Source organism: Cottoperca gobio, chromosome 1, assembly GCF_900634415.1.
Source record: "Cottoperca gobio chromosome 1, fCotGob3.1, whole genome shotgun sequence".
Classification (NCBI taxonomy): domain Eukaryota; kingdom Metazoa; phylum Chordata; class Actinopteri; order Perciformes; family Bovichtidae; genus Cottoperca; species Cottoperca gobio.
In genome coordinates this window covers 945,295-973,192 of record NC_041355.1, presented here as the reverse complement: position 1 = coordinate 973,192, position 27,898 = coordinate 945,295, and the positions used below count along the sequence as shown (strand labels likewise).

The following is a 27,898-nucleotide window of genomic DNA, read 5'->3' as shown; positions in this document are numbered from 1 at the left end:
CTTCTTCTTCTTCTTCTTCTTCTTCAGTATGAACTCTGCAGTTTAACCTCAGTGACAAACTGACACACGTTTTAAATCCTCATGTGCAAACGTTTCATATTGTACCACCACAGTAAATAAATGGCCAACAGATCTAAGATGATTAACCTAAAAACTAACGACTAAAGCCATTAGCACAGAAAAAACCCCTCTTCAGTGTGTGTGTGTGTGTGTGTGTGTGTGTGTGTGTGTGTGTGTGTGTGTAGCAGCAGTCTTGCACTGATGCGTACGGAGCAGCATGAGGAGCGTCTGCACTGAAAGTTAAAAAAACATTTGCTGTGTAAAGTGTCACTAAAGTAAATGTGTGTGCACTCTATGTAATGTAGAAACATGTGGATAGAAACATTTATTCCATTGTTCCTATAAAGTTAAGATAGCAGACTGTAGTTTGACTTCTTCCCCATTTTGTACAAATTGCACAATTTACGTTGTTGACTCCTTTTTGCAAAACACACGAGGCTGCTCTGTCCTTTGATGGCTTATTGTCTGACCTGAGAGGCCTCCTGGAGTGCAGTGGCTGATGGGATATTTAAGACAATCTGTCCCACACACGGCAGATTAAGCTCACTAGCTGCTGGTGCGGTCTGTCTGTAGAGGCTGCGGGAAAACACACGTCTGATGAAAGAGATCTTGAGATCGGTTTAAACTGCAGGATGTCACAGGTATCGTGAACCAGCAGCCATTTTAAACTCATTAGCATGTTGCTAACGATGTCATTTCCCCCGACAGACCTGAGAGCAGCCCTGAGGGTTTAAGTGAAGCCTTTGTTTTCCTGTTTGAACTCTTAAATGAGCTCACAGAGCTGCTGAAGAGGCACTGTGTGTCTGTGAGATTGCTCCTTTAGTCAACCTAAATGTTTAAAGATTAAAACAGCAACTCTCATCCTCCCACTATCTGTGCTCAATCATTGACCACAGTCACCAGTGCTTGGAAGACGTACTCAGATCTTTTACCTCTACTAAAAGTACTAATATCACAAGTGTAGAAATATATAGTTAAAACGACCAAGTGTATCGCAAAAACGTGGCTTAAAACTGGATGAAAACCACAACGCTGACGCATGCTCAAAGGGCAGCGCAGTCACAGGCGAGCAAATGAAAAGCTATTTGAAAATAGTTGGAAACATTTGGGATAATGTAAGCACACAACTCAATAAGGTTTATAACTTAAGTCTAGTTTCTAGACAGGCAGAAGTGTGACATATTAAACACTAGAGTAAGGATCAGCGTCTGCAGCCTCCAGCTGTGTGTTGTTTTGTTTGGTGTCTCAGTGTGTTTGTGTTGTTCCTGAGCTTGTTGGAGCCGTTCACATGAATGAGATCACAATCAGGCCGCAGCGCTTCAGCTCACTAAACCCGACGACGTCAACAAACGTCGTTACTGTTACAAAGCTCAACATTATAGTTTGGCTTACTTCGGTTTTTCCCCGCTTCATGTTAGCCGGAAATTAATAAGCAAGTGTTTTGATGATGGATTCAGTGTTTCAGCTATTTTTCGAGCCGTCAGATGTGAATATTTGCTGCCTTTCTTTGTTTTATATCTTCCTAAACTGAAAATGCCTTTTGGAGACGCTTTGAGAAACATTTCACAACAACTGATTTATCAAGAAAGAAATCAGCAGATAAATTTAAATATTTTTTAGCTTCCGTCCTAATATTATATATTCTTTGTTTGCTTTCTCCTCAAAATGTCTCTCCTCGTAAAATAAAAAGACATACAAAGTACATTTTTATTATTTATTTTTTATCATGATCATAAGATAGTAACAACACTTTTCAAAATGTGTGCTTTTTTTCTTTAATTTAAAAATTGAACTCATGCATGGTTCCCTTTACTAGTTGGGATAAATGACCAACTCTAATCATATAAAAATAATAATAATAATGAAAAAATTAATAATAATAATAATAAATAATAATAATAATAAATAAAATACATTAATACATAAATACATTTAAATAAAATATTAATAATTAACACGTTTTTCAATTGAACTGAAAAAGTTGTGTTTGAAATTAAAAGTGACCTTTAGGAGAAACAATGATCTGACTCATTGATACATAACGTTTGCTCTCCTGCCTCAGATGGAAGGATACGCTTCATGGTCACAGTTCATGGTGTGCTGCGCTCAAACAGTAACTGTGGCATTCGATGTAAGGCGGATTTAAGTTAATGAGGTTAAAAAGATCCTTTTCTTCTGAGTGAATGAGGGGTTATTGTGTGGAATTCCTGTGGGCTGACAAAGCGAGCCGAGTTGTAGGAGAGTCCAGGATCTGAACGTGTGTTTAACTGAAGGTCTCACTGTGCTCTGCAGAACACACTGAACAAATCACTTCTAGATTTTATTCTTCTCCTTCTTCTTCGTATCTTCTTTCCTTCATGGTCATGGCCAGATCCCGTCCCCAGCAGGTAAATAATCCAGTCAAACTATGGAATAAAAAAACGTATTTTCTTCTCATAACGACCAAAATAATATTTTTATTAGTTATAAAATACTAATTTATTATTATTATTAACCTCAGGAACTAATGGGAATCATTTTAACAATAAAAAACAATTATTCTCATAATAATAATAATAATTTCTCAAAATTATGAATTTTTCTTAGTTAGAAAATGTAAATTCTAATTCTAATAATTATTACAACCAACCATATAAAAAAAGAAAAGAAAGTTCAGCATGTACAGTATATGCATGTTTTTTAAAGACAAAGATGAGTTTTATTTTGAATGAAACGTGTCATACATGTTTTTTGAGGAGAGCATATTACTTATGCTTAATGTTTTGTACGTTAATAAATTATAATAATTGTCCAGACCCCTTTTGATTTTATTTATTATATATTCACTTCAACATGCGTGACGCCAGAAAAGGGAGGCAATGTGTGCATGATGGTCTGAGCTTGAGCTGATAAATACCTGTGACTACTGCCGTGTCCTGAGAATTAATGCAGATTGTGACCCTTTCCCACTGAAGACAAAAGCCAGATGTTAGTGAGTGTTAGTGAGTGTTTGTCCAGCAGGAAAGGGACTATAGCTAAAAGACAATAATGATCATAATCAAATAATGAAAGTAAGTTGTGTAGGTTGTATGAACTTCCGTACAAACATGATCCACACGACTTGACTTCATTAACAAGTAAACCTTTGGTCTTCTCTTCCAGATTAACACAAATGGATTTGTGTCCATTTCCGAGCCTCCGGCTGAGGAGGAGTACCTCGGGAAGATGCCCGCCAGTTTCAAAATGATTTCCGCCCTGCTGGGAGACCTGGAGAACAGTGACGGACAGGGGAAGGTCCACTTTAGGTGGGACAGCAGCCCGGGAGCACTGAGTCAAGCTGCGGAGCACATCAGGCAAGCTTTCCCAAGAGACGTCGGAGTGGAGCCCACCACCGTCTTCATCGTGACCTGGGAAAACATGGCCGCCCGCGGGACGTCGGGACGAGGAGACAGACTGGACACTAAGGTGAGGGGGACAGACGGGGGTTTGTTTCACATCTCAGGTGTGTGCTTTAACTTTTGCCCTGGAGTCTGACGGATATACAGAAGTGGAGGAAGTATTCAGATCCTTTACTTCAGTAAAATAACTAATACTACACAATGGAAACACTAAAAGTCCTGCATTCAAAACCTTACTTACGTAAAAGTATGTAATCAGCTAAATGTACATAAAATATGAAAAGTAAAGGTAGTCATCACATCATCATATGTTTGCAGATTTATGAGAGGGCTGTTGCAAGAAATGTAAAGAAGGAGTTTGGAGATTATATACGTATCCTAATTATAAGTTCTTTGGATGAAAGTTCCAAAATGCAAAAGTTAATTGATGATTTTTATTCTGCAATTTAATGTGAGAGGATCCTCCTGTAATTACCACCGAACGGCAGCTGGAACTTGCTATGAAGAAGTAAACACAGAACAAACAAAAACAGCCAAAGTAGGCAAAGATGAATAATTATTTTAGGGCATTTGCACTTTTCTCCCTTAAAGATAATAATATTTGAATACTTTTGATTGTGGCAGTGTGTCCAGCACAAAAAAAGGAAATAAATGATCATCAGTATAAAGTGTTTTGTGTAAGTACCTTTTGTACTTCATGTTAGAATATTATGTCAACATCAATACTGAGTACCTCAGTTTGCAAACAAAAATACACGAACAATAAGTAAATGTACAATTTGTAAGTAGACTACTATGTTTCCTTTTTATTTCTTTGGAGGAACAATGGTACGTCTCCAAACATTTTATTAAAACGTATATTTTCATGCGCTCATTGTCCTCCACACAGATGTTTCCAGCTGGTCAATAATCTTCTTAAACATGTGCAGCCAGTGAGGAGATTAATGTTCCCTCTGCTGCGAGGTCAGGAGAAATGTGGCCCGTTGGTTTCTGCTCAACAACATCTCCTTTTTACTTCCAGAGAAACACTTTCCAGCTAGTAGTGGCCTCCATGGAGTCGTCCTCCTGCGCCATCCTCTTGTACCCCCGAGACGGCCTGCAGTTCCTCTCCACGTCAGTAGGGGGCGAGAGTAAGCTCCTGGATGCTAGCTTCAATGAAGGCCTTGTGGAAGGCTGGTTCTGGCAGTCCAAGCAGGGGGTGTACTTCCGCAGCACCACCAATGAAGAGACCTCCATCAGGGAACTCACTGAGTATGATTCTGATGTCATTTTGGCCTGAATATAGGGCCCACGTATACTAACATGTATATTTTCAAAAACTCGGGTTAGTTTGCTTTAAGCGTTTAGAAAACAATGACGTCATCTCCTCAATTTGTGCATGCCCATTGAAAGATAAACAAATAGGTATTGAGTATGTATAAAGAAAAAAATAACTAGCTACTGTTGTTTGATTTGTTAATACTGAGAAAATATCCATATACATGTAGACGGGGCCTAAAATATACACAAAAGCGATTTACATGTTACAACAACGATTTAATACACTTTGACACGATGACTTTCAAAGTGTCTTTTCATTGAGACTGATTGTCCTCCTTTCTTTATCCAACCAGAAAGACGAACTCAGGACAGAATGGAGTTTGGGTGTACGAGATCGGCTCCTCGCCATTCTTTATCTCCATTACACCAGGAATGGTCTCTAGCCTACCTGAGGATGAGGATGCCACTGAACCTCCTGTGACCATGTTGCCAAGGCAAACTGAGAAATCCCAGGTGGTACCAGAAGAAAATGATGAGTTCCCGACTGAGACTCCCAATGATTACCAACCCATTTACCCAGAAGCCGAGACCATCGCGCCAGTGTATGTGGAACCGGTGACTGAAGAGTCGGATTATGAAGGACCGGGCCAGTTTGAGTCAGAATACCCCGAATCTGAGACTGTCACACCAGCATACACCCAGAAGGTTCAACCAAGATACCCATCTGAGCCGAGATACCCTTACCAAACCGAGACCAAATACCCCGTTTCTGAGCCTTTGCAACCAAGATACAACAATGAGCCGAGGTACTCTGACCTTGAAGAAGTCCAACCAGTGCCTCCCTACTCCCGGCCCGGGCAACCCCAGATCGTTGTGGTAGATGAAGACGATGATCTCAATGTGAACGGTAAATCACAAAATCTCCAAACAAAGTGTTAACTTGTGTATTACTTACGTTTGCTTAGGTAATCCTGTGAGTTTTATTTTCATTGAACTCGATTGGTTTGTCCTTTGGTTGTTTTCACAGTATTTGCGTACAATTCGGAGACGTGCGCCTACAACAGGCACAAATGCTCGGCTTTCGCTGACTGCCGGGATTACAGCCAAGGGTACTGCTGCCATTGCAAGCCTAGCTTCTATGGAAACGGCAAGGACTGTGTCGCAGAAGGTGAGATAGGCATTAAGCAACAACAGTAGATTACCCTTTATCTTAGCATATGGGCTAAAAAACACCAACTTAATTGATTAGCTTTGTAAGATATGCTAATGAAAATAGGTGAGTGGAACAGAAGCTAACCAAGGAAAAGGCTCTGATCCTTAACTAGAACTGTTGAACTTCTGCTTGGCTAATCAAGTCTTTGTTGTTTTACAGGAAAACCACAGAGAATGAATGGAAAGGTGAAAGGCCGAGTGTTTGTTGGGAACTCGCCTTCGCCGGTAGAGCTCAGTAACAATGACTTGCATTCGTACGTGGTAGCAAACGACGGACGGGCCTACGTGGCCATCAGCAACATCCCTGACGGCATCGGCCCCTCCCTGCAGCCGCTGTCCTCCCTGGGAGGAGTCATCGGCTGGGCCTTCGCCTTGGAGCAGCCCGGCTACCAGAACGGCTTCAGTCTCATCGGTGAGGGGACGTGTTGTCATTGATTGTTGAGTAAATTGCACTTTGGTGCTACATGGTTTGCTGGCTATAATCACATTGGTTTGGATAATGTATGTAGATTTTGGGTGACCATGAATCCCAACGTCCTTCGCTCGAGTTTGGTCGGAGACTTTTGTTTCCTGTATTATATGTTGTTCAACCTTGCAGGTCTCTGTTCAGATACTCACATGTTTTCTCACATGTCCGTTCAGGCGGGGTGTTTTCCCGGCAGGCTGAGGTGATCTTCCAGCCCGGTAACGAGCGTCTCAGCATCAAGCAGCAGTTTAAAGGAATCGATGAACATGACCACCTGGTGGTGAGCACCGAGCTGGAAGGACGTCTGCCCGCCATCCTCCTGGGATCCTCCGTCCAGATCAGCCCATACAAGGAGATCTACCAGTACGACAGAAACCGTAAGGACAACTAACAACTAAAAACAGATAAAATGACGCATAGTGCCCATTGATTTTTGCATTAAAACATTTGAAGTGAAGTAGCAACTCATTACCTAGACTGTTCTTCAACAACATATTTCATATTTCCATGCTTACACATCTTGATTACTGTGTAATGTTTCTGCCTATTTCAAATGTTAATAAAGGAAAAGAAACAAGTCAAATCTCCAACAACTGAATCACATTGAATTCAAAATAGCCCTACTGGATGTAAAGATCTTTTCTTCTTCTGCTTCTCCTCTCAGTGATCACTTCCTCCTCCAACCGCGACTACACCATCACCTCCCCTGATGGCGACGTCCATACCAGAAGCTACCAATGGCGTCAGACTATCACTTTCCAGAGCTGCCAACATGACGAGGCTACGGCGCCGTCCACCCAGCAGCTCAGCGTGGACCAGATCTTTGTGATGTTCGATGCCAGCAACCAACTGATCCGCTACGCCATGAGCAACAAGATCGGCTCCGTCCACAGTGAGTTCTGACACCTCCAGAGGTTCAGTTCATTTACACTGGAAAATTATCAAATTGAAGTTGAGATTTATTTTCTCAATGGAGGTCGTAGTTATGAGAAAATGTCTCTTTAATGGATGCAGTGAAATTAGTAGTGGCCCCAAATACTGCTGGGATAAAAGAATAGGATTAAAGATAAAAGGGTATTAAGATGAATGACTTACCTTACTTAAAAACATATATTCTTTACAGATATTTATATTCCCCTTAGGATGAATTATAATAACTTTGTTGATCCTCTGACTTTTAATCTCGCGTCATCATCAGGTCAACATTTAATTGTGTCCAATACTGCAGAACTAATGACATTCCCTGAGCCTCAGATCTACTTTGTGTTTACTGATAATTAGTAAGTGTTAGCATGCTAACACGCTAAACTAACTGGTTAAGATGGTAAATATTATACCTGCTAAACATTAGCATGTTAGCATTCTAGCTCATAGTACAGCCACTCTGAGCTAGCAGCTAGCATGGCTGGAAACCTTTAGCTGACCTGTAGTTTTAAATATAAAAAATAACAAGAGTTTGTGTATATTTTCTTTAGAAAAAAGAACTTTTCTGTATCGTCTCGCAGTAAAACTTTAGATGCAGTAACAGTGGTGTCCTTTTGGGAAAAACGTTTTTTCGACAACAGCAACAGGCGTTACGAGTACACGAGCGTGTGAAGCACTTTTGTAAATGACCGAAGAGTGTGTTCACAGTGCCGGTTGACACCAGGTTGTCAGATGGTTCGGGTCCTTCTAGAAGAGACGTCCATGTCTCCTGGTTGTCTGTCAGGGACAGTCGGAGTACAAAGATGTGTGTTATTACCCGGAGGAATGCACCGAATCACGCCTCCGACAGTTTAGTGCCTCGGCGGTGTTTGCAGTGAGACATCAGAGGAAGACAAACAGTAATCTGAGCCCGGCTGTATTTCCTCAGCTGCAATCGGAGGAGGCTGTGAGAGCGTTGGCAGGGGGTGAAGGTCAATGAGATACCAACCTCCAGGCCACAGCAGGCAGAGGAGCGGGGGAAGGGTATCAGGAGGGTCTTTTCTTTTTCTTTTTCTTTTTTATAAAAAGTGGGGTTAAAGGTAAAAGTGCATATCGGGGCTGTTGACGGGATGCTCGGGGGTTCAGAGTAACACAAGCAAACACAACTCCGCCGGGGTTTGTTGGCAGAAAGTGGAACATCTGCGTTTCCTGTGAGGAGGTGAAGGTCTGGAGCTCCAACACTCAGCTGCATGATGGGAACAAGAGGACACACCGACTCTTTCTTATCTATAAACCCTTAATGTCGTGTCTTAAGCAAGAATGTCAAAACACTCCCTGCTTTTCAGCTTCTCAGATCTGCTGCTCTTCTCGGTTTTCATTCCATGGGAACTATACAGTATACCTTTGAGTTTCGGACTGAAAACGAGAACTTTTGATGGACATTTTGTCCCCGACTTTCAGTCATGTGACCAAAGGTGGGACAGCGATGGGCTAAAGGTTAGAGAAGATTAACCAAAGTCCTCACTTCTTGTTACCTTCTCTTCCACTGGTTTTCAAACATTAATTTTTAAGCTAAAACCTGTTTATGCTGTTTTTACTTTCTATACTCTCACGTAAGGCTTTCACTGCGTTTCTGAGATTCGTTGGGCCGTAGTGGGTGTGTTCTGTAAAGTCTTGGCTTTCTTTAAGAACTCCAATTGTTTTCCACCATGATCTACTGCGCATGTTTGTAAAAGTATTATAAAGCCATAGGTGTCTGATAAATGTCCTCAAGTGAGTCACTTGAGTCAGCGTCTGTTGGGGCTGAATAGTTTGAAAGTGAACCTCTGCTCATATCTGCTGCAGGCTCCAGTTACATCAGTTGCTACTAGCTTAACACACCACAATCTGTCAGAGGAGGAGGTGCATTGTGGGTAATGTAGGCAACAGGTTTTGACAAGAAAGAAGAACGTGTGGAATAAAAGAAATACCATATATCTGGTTCTGCTGCATCAATTTTGATCCTTTTTTAAAATGTCCATCACAAGTCCGACAGGGTTTCTGAGTTTAGTTTTTTATTTTACAGGCGGTCTTCCAGAGCAGAACCCATGTTTCACCGGCAGACACGGCTGTGACATCAACGCTATGTGCCGACCAGGTGAAGGCCTCCAGTTCACCTGTGAATGTGCTTCTGGTTTCACTGGAGACGGACGCTACTGCCACGGTAACACAACCTCATATGATGTCAGTGATGGGAGCTGTTGAAGAATCTATTGCTTTACAATAGAAACAATAAAAGTAAAAGCACATTACGCATACATTTTTTTTTCTAATGAGACACCTGCAGGCAAAGAAAGTTACAGCTTCAACATTTTCAACTCTTCTGCCACCTACAGGCGACGACTGTTACTGCTGCAGTCTATATTCACAGAGGTCCAAACCGAATATTAATATAACATATAATATATAACTATATTTCTCTGGATAAATTATCAGTTCAGACCAAACTTTACACAAATTCTGTGTAAATTCATAGTAAACAGCATCTTGTGTCCATCATACGACACTAAATAACTGAATATTACTGCTACAAATAGTACTAGAGCCAGAAATACCACTATGCTACATATAATTCACATCCATGTGTTATTGGCAGATACCGACGAGTGCAGGGAGACTCCTCAGATCTGTGGATCCAATGCCGTCTGCAATAATCAGCCCGGAACCTTCCGCTGCGAGTGTTCGACTGGCTTCGTGTTCGCCAGCGACGGAAAGACCTGCATCGGTACGTTTAAGTGTGTGTGTGTGTTGACAGCTGTGTGGGTGGGCGGAGTGTGTGTGTGTGTGTGTGTGTGTGTGTGTGTGAGACTGAAGAGTCCCTTGCTACACGTACAAATGTTCTAAAAGCCGCCAACAGGAATAAACAATAACGTTTTATACGACTGTAAATGATATTCGTTCCAGAGGAAACGTATCAAACTGAAGTCTTTGTTGAACCCAGAAGAGTTCATGTGAGAATACAGACCTGAGTGAGAACGTGGCCCTGAAGTGAAAATAAAAACATTTCACAACTTTCTTTTTTAGATGAATGTTGGCTAACTGTCTTTGTAGAAAAGTTTGTTTTTGCTTATTTGTTTTTTTTAATGTATTTTTATTTCATTATAGAGAAATGCACCTGAGCATTATATCAATCGCAGGAGACGCCTTTTTTTACCCAAATATTGACGACACAAAGTTGTAGGTGTAAAATATCTTTGTGTACTGCAGCATTTAGATTTCACTTTACTGAGAGACCAAAACCAGAAAGGCCCAGACTGAATGTGGACAGGGTGTGCATATATATATATATATATATATATATATATACATACATACATACATATATATATATATATATATATATATATATATATATATATATATATATATATATATATATACATATATATATATATATGTATATATATAAAGGGCTGAAGGACTGTAGTTATTCCTCCTGTCAACACTTAGACTCCCTGTAACTTTGCTGACATGTCGTCTCGTCCTGCAGAGGAGAACCGTCCCGTGGACCACTGCCAGAGAGGAAGTCACGCCTGTGATGCTCCTGACAGAGCTCTCTGCAGCTACACCGGGGGCTCTGCCTTCATCTGCTCCTGTCTGCCCGGATTCGTAGGTGACGGCCGGGTGTGTCGGGGTGAGTTCAGCGAGTTTATCAACTGCGTGTTTGTTGGAGTCTGCAGACGTCGGACTGACGGCCGATCTTCAGTGTTGTGACTTGTATCAGTATCAACTCGCATGCGTAACTCAAAGTGATGCAGGTCACAGCAGCTGCTTTCATGTTTTTAAGGAGCAAAAGAAACAAAACATTTGATTTGTTTCACTTGAAGGATGCCATGAAACTCTAACTAAACTTCTATGAATGTTAATCATGTGAGTTCAGTGAACTTTACTCAGATAAATACTACACACACACACACGCACACACACACACACACACACACTTGACCACGATGCCAAATTTTAGCACCCTAGGGTGAAAACTTCACACTAAAGGGTGGAGAATTCTTTGTGGGAAAGCTAAAAAGTAGAGCCCTGCTCCATCGAGGGAGAAAAACACACACGTGTAGTTGTGTAAGTTATCAGGACATGGCGTTGAACAAAATTGTTGCCATTTTGATAAATGTTTAAAAATAAAGACACAGAAGGGATCTCTCCTCCAGAACGGATGCAGTCGACAGAAAAAGCAATAACACAATGATGTGAACAGGACAATATAAAGTACACACATCAGAATACACATTATCACACACACAACTGTTGAAAGGTTTTGTAATCAGCTGTTATTTTGATGTGTTCCTTCAATAATAACCTGACAATTGTACCTGAGATAAAAACAGTTTCATTCAGACACCAAACGTATTGTTTACATCTCCTCTCAGCCTTTACTCGATCCAGATCGTGTGGAGATCACACACACAGGAGTAGTGACAAACAGCAGTTTTCCATGTGAACCTACAGAGTTCGGGACGTTCTGTTTCTTCAGTGTGACACACTGTAAGTCAGCGCCGTGGGCCCCTCGGACAGGAAATGTTTCCACCTCGACAAATAATGCAGAACCCTGCCTTACAGCTGCGCAGCTCATCTCTTATATACACACGTCTCCCCCGCTCCAGCTGAAGAAGCTGAAGAATGCAGAGGGAAAACATCAGGATGAACGGTCCAGAACTCTAAAGATATTCTTTACAAAGAGCGTGCTGGGAGTTGGTGGTTTAGGTATTCGTAGAGTCGTACCTGGAGCTAAAAGGGTTCATGTTCTGGAGAGCAGGGGACATTAATGGGAATCTGCCACAGATTAGGAGATGCTTTGTGTATGAAACGATTAATGCCAGCAGCGGTATCGAGGTCCCGCGCACACGGCCACAGCACGTAGCATGAGAGCTAGCTGCTTCGTTGGCACCACAGGACAGCTGTTAACTACGAACCATAACATCTCTATAAATACATTTGTGATTGAGTCGACACAGATTAGTGATTCATGTTTCAGAAACACACAATCTTATGGAAAGTTAAAGTTACAAAATAGTATGTTTTTTAAATAAAAGAAAGTTCGAGCACATCTGCTTTAATGCACCAACTATTGTAAACGTCTCGACGTTTGGAATAAACGGCGACAGAGTGAACTTCCTCCGCTGGACATGTTGAACCTGAGTGATACTTCAGAAAGTTGCCACAACGATAGAAATGGAAAGATTCAAAGGCTCGACTGTCACCTGAGGTCCCGCACTCCCACAATGCAACACACAGTGAAGACGTGAAAGCTAAATGATTTTGTTCCTTCTGTCTGTTCAGACGTAGACGAGTGTCAGCAGGGTCCGTGCCACCGCGGCGCCTTCTGCTCCAACACGCAGGGATCCTACACCTGCCAGTGCCATCCTGGTTCCCACGGCGACGGCTTCCAGTGCAGCCCCACGTCCTCAGGTAGGTGACGTACACACACTCTGACACCTGTGTGTGTCTCTGTGTGAGTGTGTGCGAGAGTCTGTGTGTGTGTGTGTGTGTGTGTGTGTGTGTGTGTGTGTGTGTGTGTGTGTGTGTCTCTGTGTGAGTGTGTAAGAGTTTGTGTGTGTGTGAGTTTGTGTGTAAGAGTTTGTGTGTGAGTTTGTGTGTGTGTGTTTGTGTGAGTGTGTGTTTGTGTGTGTGTGTGAGAGTTTGTATGTAAGAGTTTGTGTGTGTGTGTGAGTTTGTGTGTGTGGTGTGTGTGTGTGTGTTTGTGTGTGTGTGTGTGTGTGTGTGTCTTCTCAACACATAAGGAACACTTCATCACACAGTGTATCACAAACACTCGACACATCTGAAGTGGAGTAGAAGTATAACCTGTAGACCTGTAAACGCTCGTGCAGACTGAAGCTGGTTTTCCAGACACTAATGGAAGCCGTGTAAACTGTGCAGACTGTAAACACTCTGCTGAAGGTTGAGCAGGAAGACGAGCTGACGGAGCAGAGCGGTGAAGTACGTTGGTGGAGTGATGAGCGTGTCAACAGGTTTCATGTTAGACTCAACAGACGCTCAGACGATGTTCATGTTGGAGCTGCAGCCTCAGATCTGTTCAGGGTTATAGAATAACAAAGATAACAGAATAAACGTCATCACGTGTCTCGTCCTGATCGTGGAGGTCTGTCTACAAGCAGTCCTGCTTTCAAAAGTTAAACATTCTCTAACTATCAAAAGTAAAAGTACCGATTATGCAGAATGGCCCATTTCAGAATAATATATTATATTATTGGATTAAAATGAAGTTATTAAATAAATGTAGTGGAGTAAAAAGCAGAATATTTGTACCGCAAAACTGTATTTACTTGAGTAAATGTACTCACTTTGTACCACTGCTGTCATAATATAATATATGAGAGTATTATTTTGTGGTATCATGTGTCCCCTGATCATACAGGCTCGGTTTCTATTGTTGTTTGGGACATTTGGAGACTTGACATCATTGTCTTGTAAAAGAAACATTTGTTTTTCTGTGACCAAAAAGTGAGTTTTTCACCAAACCACCAATCTAAACTCTTAACTTTGGATACTTGAGTAAACAATACTTCACTTTTACTTCTCAATAATAGTGTGAAAGCAGCACATGTCCTTTTGTCATATTTATCCTGCACGCACCTGATTGGACGACGCGTTACTTTACGTTTACTTACACTTTAATCCAAAGAGATTTACAATAAGTGCACGCAGGCTGTAGTTCACAGCGGTACGTTTGTTGTTGTTGTTGTTGTTGTTGTTGTTGTTGTTGTTGTTTGGTGGTTTGGCATCGTCCCAAAGCTGCAGACTCCCCCGGTGATTTCAGCTGTCAGCAGCTGAGAGATAATTACAAACTCGCTCCTCAAACCAAAGTTTTGTCATATTTTCGTCTTTTTTATGACCCGCTGGTCTCCGAGAGGCATAATCTTTTTGTCCCCTGTCATAACTTGTCACAGCTCTGTTTCCTGTTTGTCTGGAAGCTCTAAGATCTTCTGCTCTCACGCAGTACTGGAGGAAGTATTCAGAATCTATACTCGAGTAGAAGTACTAATACCACACTGTAGAAAATACAGTAAAAATCAGTGAAAATGTTCAGTAAATAATTAGGAAAATGTACTTATATACCATTAGATGCTTCCTCTTTATGCATTAATGTAAAAGCAGGATTCTACTGTTGTAGAAATATTAACTATTAACTATTAATTATTGTCATTATGGATTAATCTGCTGATTGTTTTCTCCATTAATTTATTATTTTTTTATGTGCAAATAGTGAGAAATGTTGTCAGAGCCCAAAGTGACACCTCAACAATATCACTAATAAATTACAATTATTAACTTTATTCAAACTAACTTAAGAACTTTAACCATCAAAATTGTTTCCTATTGCATTTCTATAAATCTCTAATGTACTTTTAAATGCTCATATGTTTTGATATTTCCCTCTGAGATGTAGTGAAGTACAAGTACCTTACGTGTGTATTCAGTACTTGAGTAAATGTTACATTCCACCACTGCTCTTAAGGGTCTTCTTGCATTTTTGTGTTTTTCCCTTCGCTCTGATTGTTGTCATCAGACGTGGCGCTGCGAGGACACGCTGTCTGTCAGACGGGGTTGTTATGGTTACTCTGTGGTTCGTCTCGCAGATGCCCTTGAGGATAAGAGTGCGAGGAGCGCGGAGGTTCTTCCAGATGTCACTGCGGCCCGTAGACGTGACCGCAGAGAAGAAGAGCCTCCTGCTCGTCTTTAATCTGTTTATCTGCAGCTGCCACGTAGTTGAAATGAACTTTACACCTGTGAGGAGCTCTGGTGCAGAATATGTTAAAGTTTGATATTTATTTACTTTTTTATCTTTGGCAGTTCAGATATTTTTCTTTATTAAGTTGTACAACATTTTATTGTATTTTGTACATTACAGAGTGTGGACGGGTACTTTGACCCCACACGGCTGCTCTGTGTAGTAGCTGCTCCTCATGCTAAGATGGGCTAAGAGTCTACACTTCACTGTGTGTGCTGTGTATATGTGTGTGATTCAGAATCCTCCATAGCTTTGGGGTTTTAAAGGCGTTTGCAGGTGTATTCTGAATTTGGACAGATAGCTAGCTTACATAGCTAGTTAGCGGTTTCCTCCTTTATGCAAAACTTGGCCAACGACGTCCGGACGCCCCCTCCATACCTGACAGGGATTGATCTCAAAATGTAGATCTAAAGTATTCCTTTATTTATGTATCTGTGTAAAAGCTGAGGTCTTGATGTGACTATGGAGAACGTATGGACACTTTCATATTAAGGGGCTTTATCGGCATGGGAAACACACATTTACATTGTTAAAACAAGTGTGAAATAAATCCAAACATGTCTGTTAGAATAAAGAAATGTGTGCGCTGTGTTTTATCAAAAATATAAATATAAATAGGTAAAGTTTACCTTAAAAATACAAACATAAAAAATGTGATTTTGCTATTAAATATATATTTAACTTAAGATAACAATAGAAAATATAGACATTGCAGTTAAAAACATATATATATATATATATATATATATATATATATATATATATATATATATATATATATATATATATATAGTGTATATATAGTGATAACTTTGTAAACACTGGGAAATGTATTTAAGGTGTTCTGTCTGCATGTACAGGACAGTGTGTCTCACTCTGGCTGTTACTTTGTGTTCCCAGAGAAGACCGCGTGTGAGCGTCACAGAGAGAGCACAGAGTCCACCACAGCCGGCCCCAGCTTCTTCTCTTTTCTGCGTCCTCGGCCAGCCGCCGGTCAGTACGTCCCTCAGTGTGACCAACGCGGAGCCTACGAGCCCACGCAGTGCCACACCAGCATCGGACAGTGCTGGTGCGTGGACGCCACCGGCCAGGAGATCCCCAACACCCGCACCGGACCGGGCAACAGCGCTCTGTGTGAGTGAACTCTTCTAAAGCCTCTGTGCTGCTTATTTCAGAAACACATGAATATTGTCCTCATTAAACTTGAATCTGCCTCCACAGGTATCGACCAGGTCGTGACTACTGCTCCAGTTGGCCCGACCCCGCGGCCTGACGTTCACCCCGTCGCTCCGGGAACGCACCTGCTGTTCGCTCAGAGCTGGGAAGATCGAACTTGTACCTCTGGACGGATACCACATAAAAAAGGACGAGGCCAAACCTCTGCTGCACATCCCCGTAAGACCACATTAGATTATGTTTCACTTCATTGTTAGATTTCTCTTAAATATGTCCTGCCTCACGCAGACGCAGGTGACATGTAAACATGGCTGCCAAGGATCTTCCAAAGAATTTCACCAAGTTTTAAATAGATTTCCTTCCTTCCAGGCAGCCGTTGATAACAGGTAACATTGTGACATCTGACATGTGGAAATGCCTTAAACATGTATTCTTTCAATCAGTGGTTGTATAGAAGTCTATGAGAAAATGTCCCAACTTTTCTCTTTTAATAAATATGGGAAATAAAATGATACGGCCGGCATAAAAACAAATATAAAGTGCATATAAAACTCACCATTATGCTGAATTAGTGGGAGCCCTGAGCTCGTGTCTCTGCAACGAGCCGGTCCAATATAGGGGGATAAATTCTTCACCAATAGTAAAAGGTTTCTTCTCTTAGCGACACGGTTAGTCACTAAGTATGACGCTCTCAGTGCACTCGCATGTGTTGATGTGTCCGCCGACCGGTGGTTGGGGACCACTGATTTAGAAGACATTTATCCAGAGCGGCTTACAGTGAACTAACTACAGGGACAGTCCCCCTGGAGCAACTCAAGGTTAAGTGCCTTGCTCAGGGGTACAATGGTGGCAGCTCTGGTATTGAACTCACAACCATCTGGTGTTGTATTTGGAAGTCGTACCACTAGACCACTAGGCCATGTTCATTTAGTAAATTATGGTTGTATGATTTAGGGCGGGGCTACCTTTGTGATTGACAGGTCGCTACCACAGCGTCGTCCGGTTTGGGTTCTCTCTGTGTTTTAACCCTTTCACCGTGTTTTCACTCCATGGAAAGTTAATTGTAACATTTTGGTCGCCTAAAAATGTCTCGTTCAACGTTCCAAAAAAACAAGATGGCGACGGCTAAAACACCTTAAAATGTTAGTCTACAAACCAAAAGGGCGACGACGACGTCCACTTTTTATATCCAGCGTATGCTTTTTACAGAACGTAAATCACAGACGTGAAAATGTGTTGATGTAAACAAAACAACGAGAAATAATAAGTATTGTTTAGATGTTGGCAATTCTGGTTGTGAATATTGAATCGAGTTGTTGAGAACTTTCAGGCTGGACCAAAAATGGTGGACCGACAAAAAGTCAGTCAAAAAGCAAGTTTCTTAACAATCCCCTAGTTGAATTGAGAAACGGGTCTCGATGACCAAACTTACTTCGGAGGTTTTTTTTACTTTGGGCTAACAGTTTCAGTTTTGGAGTTTTTAACCATCATTTCTGTCAAGAATGTTTCAGAGTAAATACTAAAAGGAACTCGAGTCCCAACCCAGAACGAGCTCTTTGAAGAAGTGAGGAAAAGACTAAATATCTTGACTTTCGGGAGTTTGTCTGGTGACGACATTCGGTCCACATATTGAACAACGTACACTCAGTGTCAGTGTTTGTCACAAATGCAGTTAAACTACTTCTGAGCGTTCGCGTTGCTGTGAAACAATCCTCTGGTTGTTCTTTGACAGATTATCAGAACTCTTTTCTTCTCTCTCATGAAGCCCGTAAGTCATCAGCGTTAATGTACTGCAGCTGAACACAAAGCTCTCCGTCAGCGTCGGCGTCTTCCAGCCCGACGGCTCGCCGACGTTCTGTCACACAAAAGACTCTTTGAAAATGGAAAACTGCAGCTGAATGAAACCGTCTGTCTCCTGCGTTTCCTCTCAGGACCGGGTGGTGATCGCGGTGGCTTACGACTGTGTGGAGAAGATGGTTTACTGGACCGACATCACCGGGCCGGCGATCAGCAGGGCCAGGCTGAGCGGAGGAGACATCATCCCCGTCATCACTACAGGTACAGCAGACATCACCGCAGGAGACACATGAAAGTCTCTTCTGCTCCTTCTGTGAACAACAAGAACCGAGTCCAGTCGTCTGTCCAGGGCGGAGTGAAAAACATGTGTCATGTCCCGAGGACTTACACAATCTTACAAAGTTACAAAGTGCTTTACATGGTTGAACCAGGAACAAAAACATTTCAGGACATAAATGCAAGAAAATCAGACAATTACAACAAATAGAACTGATGGGAATAAAATACCCAAATGTAATATAAAAAATAAAAAGCAATGAACATTGAAAAGATAAGACGTGTAGGAAATAACATGCTGGGATTTATAAAAAGCTTTTTTTAAAGTCTGAACTTTGTCTGTACCTGCCGTCCTCAGAGCTCCAGAGTCCTGAAGGCATCGCCATCGACCACGTGGCCCGGCTCCTCTTCTGGACCGACTCCATGCGTGACACGGTGGAGGTTTCCAAACTGGACGGCAGCCAGCGCCGAGTTCTGTTCGACACCGATCTGATCAACCCTCGGCCCATCGTCACCAACCCGGCGTACGGGTGAGTGCCGGAGGAACAAGAAGATGATCCATGAGTTGATACACGCTTCTTTGTGCACGGTGGTGGAAAGAAAGTAGTTCCGACACGAAACTGCTCACAACTGTGGATTATCTTCCTCAACCGGGTCATGATTTCTGTAAAGAGACGTTGCTGTGGAGTCTTTAAATGTATTTTTTGTGTGCACCTCACAGCAATCTAAATTGATAGATGGCACCGCAGAATGTGTGTTTTTGATTAGGGGGTGATCTGTCCCTTGAAGTTGGTCTGACTGGTTTTGTCCTGTCGTCACAGGCGACTGTACTGGGCAGACTGGAACAGAGACGGGCCCAAAATCGAGATGGCAAATATGGACGGGACAGACCGGGTCGTGCTGGTTAAAGACGACCTGGGGCTTCCCAACGGCTTGACCTTTGACCTTGAAGACCAGCAGCTGTGCTGGGCCGACGCAGGTGAGACACACCTGAACCACCAAACAATCCAGTCCAGCTTTATTCCACATGTTCCTCATTGTTGCTGATGGATCCGTGTGCAGGAACTCGTAAGGTGGAGTGTATGGATCCTCACCGCAGGCTGAGGAGGCAGATCGTTGAAGGGATCCAGTATCCCTTCGCTCTCGTCGCCTTCGGAAAGAACCTTTATTACACCGACTGGAGGAGGTAACGCACTCACGTCGACAAACTCAACGTTTTTCAGAAGCACTAAGAGTCGGCTCTACGCTTACGTCACAGTTTGTTTTCTCCCACAGCGATCAACGCATATCGTTACTTACTTTGTATATCGTGTCCAAGTCGATGTCTTTTCTGCACTTAAGTGAAACTCTGCAGAAAGTTCACTCACATCTCTGTTAACAGTCTGAGTGGATTTTAAATAAACATTACTGCAAAAGGATATGTTAAGCTCCATTGTTTGACTGGAACTGTCACATAGCAGCGTGTTTAACGGAGGCGTTAATCTGACGATCAAAACATCCCATGTGGTCTCTGGTAAACTCCTTTCTTTGTGGTTTCTTTCCAGGGAGGCGGTGGTCGCTGTGGACCGTCACTCAGAGAAAGAGACGGAAGAGTTTCTGCCACAGAAACGCTCTCGCGTGTACGGCATCACCACGACACCGGCACAGTGTCCACAAGGTACAGAGACGTTTCAGTAACAAGCTGCAGATTAGTTAGAGTCAAAGAACAACCAAGGAGAGGAATCAAGGGAATCAAACAAGGGACATAAGCAATCATAAGACCTCTGGTGCAGGTACACCTGTGCTTACCTTACTAATATCATCCAATCGTAGTAACTCGTGATCCCCAGGGGGGGAGGCGGGAGCAGGAGGGGGTGAGGTGTGAACTGTTCATGTGTGATTAAACACCCATGCTCTATTTATCTGTACTTATTTCTGTCTTTGTGCTTCTGCAACAACCACATGTCTCCTCTGGGGATCAATAATAGTTTTTATCTTATCTTAAGCTCAGTTATGTTCGTATGAAGAACGGGACCCAAAGCAGCTCAGCAGAGTCCTGATCCGAGCAGCTTAAGGCGCTGGGAGTACTCGACGTACTCGCTGACCGTTAGTAATTGATTCCAGATGCATATAGTATGTGGATGGATATAAGCGTGGGAACTCCAGGGGTGGAGTGAGCTCGGGGGGATGCCAGCTGTGGATATGGAGACTCACAGCTGGCTCTGAGCCCTGAACTATACAGCAGGCAGCGATGAGAAGCAGCTTCAGCGTCCACCTGCTGGTCTCTCAGTCACACTGACTGGCTGTCAATGATGATGTTCCTCCTACTTCCTAAAGCTGCAGCCTCACTTAGACACTTCTATTTTACTTGGCAGCATGTTTCGTGATCCCTCCCTCGCCAGCGGTCTGATCTGTTAACAAAGACATTTAATGTACAGGACACAATGAAGGGTGTTTTAACTCCTGATGAGTTTGGGATGTTTAGTGAAGAGATCTGATCTGATGAGTTCCCCTGGATTCACAGCAGATGTAAAAGGCTCCACAGTGGAAGCTGAATAATACGATTGGTGGAAAAATGACATCTTTCATTGTGGAACTGTTGGAAACATTGGAGGAATCTGACACTGAACTGTACATCAGATGCCAGGTGTCTGCAGCAGCTTTCTATTTACTCTGATTGCAATCCTGCTGCCTCAAGATTCTGAACACAGTTAGCAGTAGTTACAAAGAAATGTCAAATGTGGCCTCCACAACACACTTATTATTATCATGATCAATTCATCTTTTAGCATGTTACTTTGTTAGCATGCTAACATGTGCTAAGCAGGAAAACCTCTTGTATCTTGTGCAGCTTCCTAACATTGTTCCCTTCTCCCCCCTGTTAGCCTACAACTACTGCACCAACAATGGCGGCTGCTCTCACCTCTGTCTGCCGCGGCTCGGCGGCTTCTCCTGTCGCTGCCCGGACGCCACCGACGGTCCATGTGTGGAGAGCAACCTGTGAGGCCTGCAGAGCGACGACAACACTGCTGCTGCTGGGAGACAAAAAACAAAACACACTTAACTACATTTTTGTGTTTTTCTACATTTCTTACTTGAATTGAACATTTCTACAATCATTTTAGAGCTTTATGTGTTTTGGGCTGTTCAGACTTCACTGTATTTATGACGTCACACTGCAGGTGAGATGACTCACTTTGTTGTTTGTAATCTGACTCCTGGTTGAAGAGTTTCTCCCCTAAAAGAGACCAAAGTGAAACTAAATCTAAAATACAGGGAATCTTTTTAAAAAGACGATAAATCACAAACACTTTGAGCGACCAGGTGATAATAGTTTGAAAAGGTGAACGATGAACTTAACGCTTCAATTATATTTTAGAAGTGATATAACTGCGAAGAACAATCCGATATAATTCTACCAATCGTCTGTAATGATTAAATACTTGAGGGAAGAGTTCCGTTGAAATGTTTGACATTTAAAAAAATAAAATAATAAAAGCCTTATAAAGGTTTGTGAAAATGAAAAACCTGAACAAAAAGTGTCAGAAGTCACTGAAGTTATTCCAGGACAGCTGTGACAAAGCAAACAAAATCCCAAACGTAATCACAGGTGGTTCAGTCATCGCATCATAATAACTCACAGGTGTGGAGTCGTCTCGTGGATGTGACTGCACCTGCTCAACGTGCTCGAGAGTCTCAGCAGTTTGGAGTTGTGGTTTATTTGCCACTTACAGGAAAATGATACAAAATACAAATGCATCATTTTTTGGGTTTATCCAAATATATATTGTAACATATTTAGCGAAGCCTGGATTAAATCTGTTGGAAGAAACTACAGAAATGGTGAGAAATGTGTGATTTTTTTTTTTTTAGGAATCCATCCAAGATTTTTGAGCCAAGTGGCCGTTTGATGACACTTTACCGTCCACCAGATTTAATCTAAATGTAATCGTCCTAACAGCCAATAAACACGAAACAGAGATCACTGGATGATAAAACCTCATCAACGTCGACCTTCACGCCATTAAAACTTCTACTAGACAAAAGATTATGCTCTCAAACAATTATTTTTGACACACGAGAGATTAATGAAGATAAATAAGGTTTTCATTGGTAAAATAAATCTGAGATTATTCTATATTTGAGCACTATATGATACGGTTTGATTATCTTTCCCCCAGAACTGACCACTGACGTCACCACGTTGATCTCGAGGGTGTGTGAGACTTGAGTAAAGGCTGAAAACGTTTAAAGACTTACAACATTTATTGTATTGTTTGTATTCGATTTGTATTTTTTATATGAACTTGTAAATAATTACCGATATTCTCTGATGTTTTTAACGATGTTGCCTGAGATCTACCTGATGATGAGATGACTGTGAAGGTGTGTGCAGGACGTGTCGAGAGAACAAGTTGTACGTGCTTGACATGTAAACATCTTCTTCTTTTTTTACGATGAAGATTTGAGCAGCGTTAGTTCCAGTCGCTGATACGAGTGTGTTTTCATCTAAAATAAAGTAAAGAAACAAAACAAACGCTCTCGTTTTTGAAGACTCCTCACGTATATCTGATAATATTACAATGAAATCATTTCAAGCAATGTAATCAAACTGTTTCTAATTTAAAATGTTATTTTGAAGAAGCTCATTGATTTTGTTTTAGTTGCATTTTGGCAGCAAATATAGATTTATATTTGGATTTCAATCTGTCATAGACTATTCGTACACAATTATAAATTAAATCTTATTTGATTCTATTATTTAATTTCACTATTATCTGCAACAGACTTCTGTACAAAAAGATTTTTATAAGCAATGAAATAAGATTAACATTTATGAAACTTTCCTGCACCACAATGTTTTGTCTAGGATATATATACATATATATATATATATGTATATATATATACATATCTGTATATATATATATATTTGGAGGTGCTGATCCTCATCCCAACCGCTGCACACTCGGCTGCGAACCGATCCAGTGACTGTTGAAGGTCACAGACCGATGATGCCATAAGGACCACATCATCTGCAAAGAGCAGCGATGAGATCCTCAGGTCACCGAACTGCAACCCCTCTCCTCCACGACTACGCCTCGATATCCTATCCATGAAAATCACGAACAGGATTGGTGACAAAGCGCAGCCCTGGCGGAGGCCAACATTCACGGGAAACGAGTCCGACTTACTGCCGAGTATCCGGACACAACTCTCGCTTTGGGCGTACAGGGATTGGATGGCCCTCAAAAGTGACCCCCTCACCCCATACTCCCGCAGCACCTCCCACAGTATCACCCGGGGGACCCGGTCATACTCCTTCTCCGGATCCACAAAACACATGTAGACCGGATGGGGGGCGTGTCAACCAAGACAGCCCCTCAACACCCAAAGCCTTCAGCATTTCTGGACGGATCTCATCAACCCCTGCGGCTTTGCCACTGTGGAGTTGTTTGACTACCTCAGTGACTTCCATCAGGGAAATTGACGATGATCCCCCATCAGCTTCCAGCTCTGCCTCAACCATAGAGGGCGTGTTCGTCGGATTCAGGAGTTCCTCAAAGTGCTCCTTCCACCGGCCGATAACCTTCTCAGTTGAAGTCAGCAGGGTCCCACCCTTGCTGTACACAGCTTGGATGGTTCCTCGCTTCCCCCTCCTGAGGTGCCGGATGGTTTTCCAGAAGCACCTTGGTGCCGACCGAAAGTCCTTCTCCATAGTTTCTCCAAACTTCTCCCACACCCGCTGCTTTGCCTCTGACACGGCAGAAGCTGCCGCCCTTCTAGTCCTTCGATACCCTGCAACTGTTTCCGGAGTCCTCCCGGATAACATAACCTGGAAGGACTCCTTCTTCAGTCGGACGGCTTCCCTGACCACCGGGGTCCACCACGGTGTTCGAGGGTTACCGCCCCTTGAGGCACCTAAGACCTTGAGACCACAGCTCATCACCGCAGCTTCAGCAATAGAGGTTTTGAACATCGCCCACTCAGGTTCAATGCCCCCAACCTCCACAGGGATGGCTGAAAAGCTCCGCCGGAGGTGTGAGTTAAAGATCCCCAGGACAGGGGCTTCCTCCAGACGTTCCCAGTTCACCCGCACTACCCATTTGGGTTTACCAGGTCTGTCCAGAGTCTTCCCCCACCCCTTGATCCAACTCACCACCAGATGGTGATCAGTCGACAGCTCCGCCCCTCTCTTCACCCGAGTGTCCAAAACATGCGGCCTCAGATTAGATGATACGATTACGAAATCGATCATTGACCTTTGGCCTAGGGTGCTCTGGTACCACGTGCACTTATGAGCATCCTTATGTTCGAACATGGTGTTTGTTATGGCCATTCCATGACTAGCACAGAAGTCCAACAACAAACGACCGTTCAGGTTTAGATCAGGGAGGCCCTTCCTCCCAATCACGCCTCTCCAGGTGTCTCCATCGTTTCCCACGTGTGCGTTGAAGTCTCTCAGCAAGACTACGGAGTCCCCTACTGGAGACCCCTGCAGGGCTCCATTCAGGGTCTCCAAGAAGGCCGAATACTCAGAACTGCGGTTTGGGGCATAGGCACAAACAACAGTCAGAGTTTTCCCCCCCATAACCCGAAGGCGTAGGGAGGCGACCCTCTCGTCCACCGAGATAAACTCCAACGTAGCGGCGCTCACCCGGGGACTAGTGAGTATCCCCACCCCGGCCCGACGCCTCACACCTTGGGCAACTCCGGAGAAGAATAGTCGAGGTCTCTGACCATCACTGCCACCCGTGTGACAGCGCACCCGACCCCAGCGGTTTTTCCCATGAGTGGTGGGCCCACAGGATGGATGGATGGGAGGCACCACGTAGCTTTTTCGGGCTGTGCCCGACCGGGCTCCGTGGCAAACCCGGCCACCAGGCGCTCGCTGTCAGGCCCTCCCTCTGGGCCTGGCTCCAGACGGGGGCCCCGGGCTTCCTCCGGGCAGGGTCTCTCCTTTCCTTTCCCTTTCTTTCATGAAGTCGTTTTTGAACCATTCTTAGTCTGGCCCCTCGCCTGAGACCAATTTGCCTTGGGAGACCCTACCAGGAGCACTAGGCTCCAGACAACACAGCTCTCAGGTTCATAGGGACACACAAACCTCTCCACCACGATAAGGTGATGGTTCCCAGAGAGGTATATAGATGTATGTATGTATGTGTATATATATATATATACATACACATATATATATCTATATATATATATACATATATACATATATATACATATATATACACACATATATATATATATATATATATACATATATACATATATATACATATATATAGATGACGATACCTAAGAGTTTTATTTTTGCCTTAGACTGAAACATAAAGATATATTAAGACGTCTTCGTCTCTAATTGATCACTTTTGGTGACAGACGACGTTTTTATCAGAAAACCTACAAGAAGGAATTCTAATGTGCACAAGAAACTTTTCTTTCTTTCTGTGACTGCGTCTTCATGGCGCTGCCACCTTGTGAAACAGGAACACACGACTGAATGTTTCACAGCAGCAGGACAGAAGTCTGGACTGGAATCACAAGTGTTGATGTCTCAAATGTAAAAGCAACGATTACGTGACGGGAACATCATCGGGCTCATCGTGTCGTAGGTGAAGTGGAGAACAGGTCAGGAACTGATCCTCCATCAGGGCTGCACCACGTGTGTGTCTGTACTGACCGTCAGCCAAAGAGGGGACATTAACAGCCTCAATAAAAGTAGACTTTTTAGAGACACGTGGTTCTCACAGGACAGAGACGCTACAAACATATGATGATCTTATAGAATATGATGCATTGATGGAGATTACACTACCAACAGGATGTAAAGGAGCTCTTAACATCTACCTAACACACACATTAACGCTGCAGTAATATTAATATATAATAGTAAAACACGCCACCAAACTCCATCCTTTGTTATCATTATTATTATTATTATTATATTATTAAGCCCTTGGCGCGGGATGACTTTGCAAAGTGTAAAAATGAGTTGTTTCGATCATAAAGTAAAATACTGTTCCAGATACCTGCGACTAAATGTTTTGTGCCTTTGTAGACACACTGATGTGTAAGTTGTAATGTGTAAATTATAAACTGAGACATTTTTGTTGTTCATAATGTTTTGTAAAAAGATTAAATGTGAACAGTTTCAGAATGAACTTTTTTGCACTAAAACGAAGGAAACATGTGGAGTTGTGGTTATTTACAGGTTGTCATGCTGTGATGGTACTGGTCCGGCCCACCTGACATCACATTGTGCTGCATGTGGCCCCTGAACTAACATGAGTTTAGTGAGTTAGTGGCAGAAGATGACATATTGTGCGTCTGATGGTTGTAACTGAAACGCTGACAAGGCGCTTCTGTCCTACAGATTATATCTTATATGTTAAATCTAAGTGACTCCATTGAACAACTCAAAGACTCATCCTACACAAAGACAGCGTGAAAGGTCTGTTTGTTGTTTATTCATTTAAAATAGATTTGTTATTTCATCTTTAGATTTCACTCGGAGACTATTTGATGACTCTGGATGGAGTCCTGAAGGAAGTGGAAGCGGACACATTGCCATGCGTTATTGGAAACACCGATTTGCACCCGTGTGCGGTTTTTAATTTCTGAAACAACAGATCCAGCGAGAGCGTCGTCGTGAAGTAGATCCAGCTCTCAGTGTGAGTCTGTGAGTCCTCTGCTGCTGGATCTCAGCGCGACACGCGAAGCAGCTGAAGTTCAGTTTTAGTCCCGGAAGCTTCTGTTGCGTCTCTGCTGCGGAGCCGGTTCTTCACTTCCTGGTTCCTCATCAGGACCAGCGCACCAGCACCTGGTCTCCGTCCTCTATGGAGTAAAACTGAAGAGTCTTCAGGTCGCCGTCAATCTCAAACTCTGTCCCCATCATCTGCAAAGAAAAGATTGCTTCAGTAAATCAGCTCAGGAACCAGGAAAAGGTTCCTCGTCCGGTTCGTACTCTGAGGGCTCCATCTACTGTTGACACTGATCAGTACATACAATCCGAACTATCCCTTTAATGTGTGTGTTGTGTGTTACTGCTGTACATGTTTAAGGTTGTTCTAATGTTCCCTCCTTTACATCCTGTTGGTAGTGTAATCTCCATCAATGCATCATATTCTATAAGATCATCATATGTTTGTAGCGTCTCTGTCCTGTGAGAACCACGTGTCTCTAAAAAGTCTACTTTTCATGAGCTCCTCACAAAAACAGCCTGTTTTCAGCTTTGTGACGATGCATTTTACAGCTGATCCAAGAGGCTTTTTAAACACTTTATTTATCTGGAGGAGGAGGAGAATCTTCTCAACACATAAAGGAACACTTCATCACACAGTGTATCACAAACACTTTATTTATCTGGAGGAGGAGGAGGATCTTCTCGGGGGTGAAAACTGTAAACTGAAAAGTAACTAAAGATGTAAAACAAATGAAGTGCAGTGAAAAGTACAATCTGTGTCTGAGATGTAGTGGAGTAGAAGTATAGAGTTGCAGAACCAAATTAAATATTCAAGTGAAGTGCAAGTACCTTGAATTTGTACTTGAGTAAAAGTATTTAGCTATATTGCATTGATT

At 42.7% G+C, this 27,898-nt stretch overlaps 2 protein-coding genes across 3 annotated transcripts in view; one reads left to right on the top strand and one right to left on the bottom strand.

The window, feature by feature from the left end:
- The window catches only part of LOC115025039 (nidogen-1-like), a 29,948-nt gene extending 7,118 nt beyond the window's left edge, over positions 1-22,830 (top strand). The window contains 20 exon segments of the mRNA XM_029457065.1: positions 3,202-3,504; positions 4,459-4,688; positions 5,051-5,604; positions 5,725-5,865; positions 6,070-6,321; positions 6,552-6,752; positions 7,040-7,267; positions 9,344-9,481; positions 9,914-10,042; positions 10,808-10,951; positions 12,607-12,735; positions 15,980-16,213; positions 16,301-16,398; positions 16,400-16,474; positions 18,187-18,313; positions 18,687-18,858; positions 19,150-19,307; positions 19,391-19,514; positions 19,873-19,985; positions 21,193-22,830. Of these exon segments, the coding sequence (XP_029312925.1) occupies positions 3,202-3,504; positions 4,459-4,688; positions 5,051-5,604; positions 5,725-5,865; positions 6,070-6,321; positions 6,552-6,752; positions 7,040-7,267; positions 9,344-9,481; positions 9,914-10,042; positions 10,808-10,951; positions 12,607-12,735; positions 15,980-16,213; positions 16,301-16,398; positions 16,400-16,474; positions 18,187-18,313; positions 18,687-18,858; positions 19,150-19,307; positions 19,391-19,514; positions 19,873-19,985; positions 21,193-21,311 (3,669 nt within the window). The 3' untranslated portion in view covers positions 21,312-22,830.
- A 3,935-nt stretch (positions 22,831-26,765) lies between these two features.
- The window catches only part of tbce (tubulin folding cofactor E), an 8,334-nt gene continuing 7,201 nt past the window's right edge, over positions 26,766-27,898 (bottom strand). Inside the window, exon 17 of one of the 2 annotated variants that reach the window (XM_029462151.1) lies at positions 26,766-27,215. In XM_029462151.1, the coding sequence (XP_029318011.1) occupies positions 27,120-27,215 (96 nt within the window). In that variant the 3' untranslated portion in view covers positions 26,766-27,119. Of the gene's footprint in view, positions 27,216-27,659; positions 27,822-27,898 lie in introns of those variants that run through there. The other variant, XM_029462066.1, reaches the window with a different exon arrangement.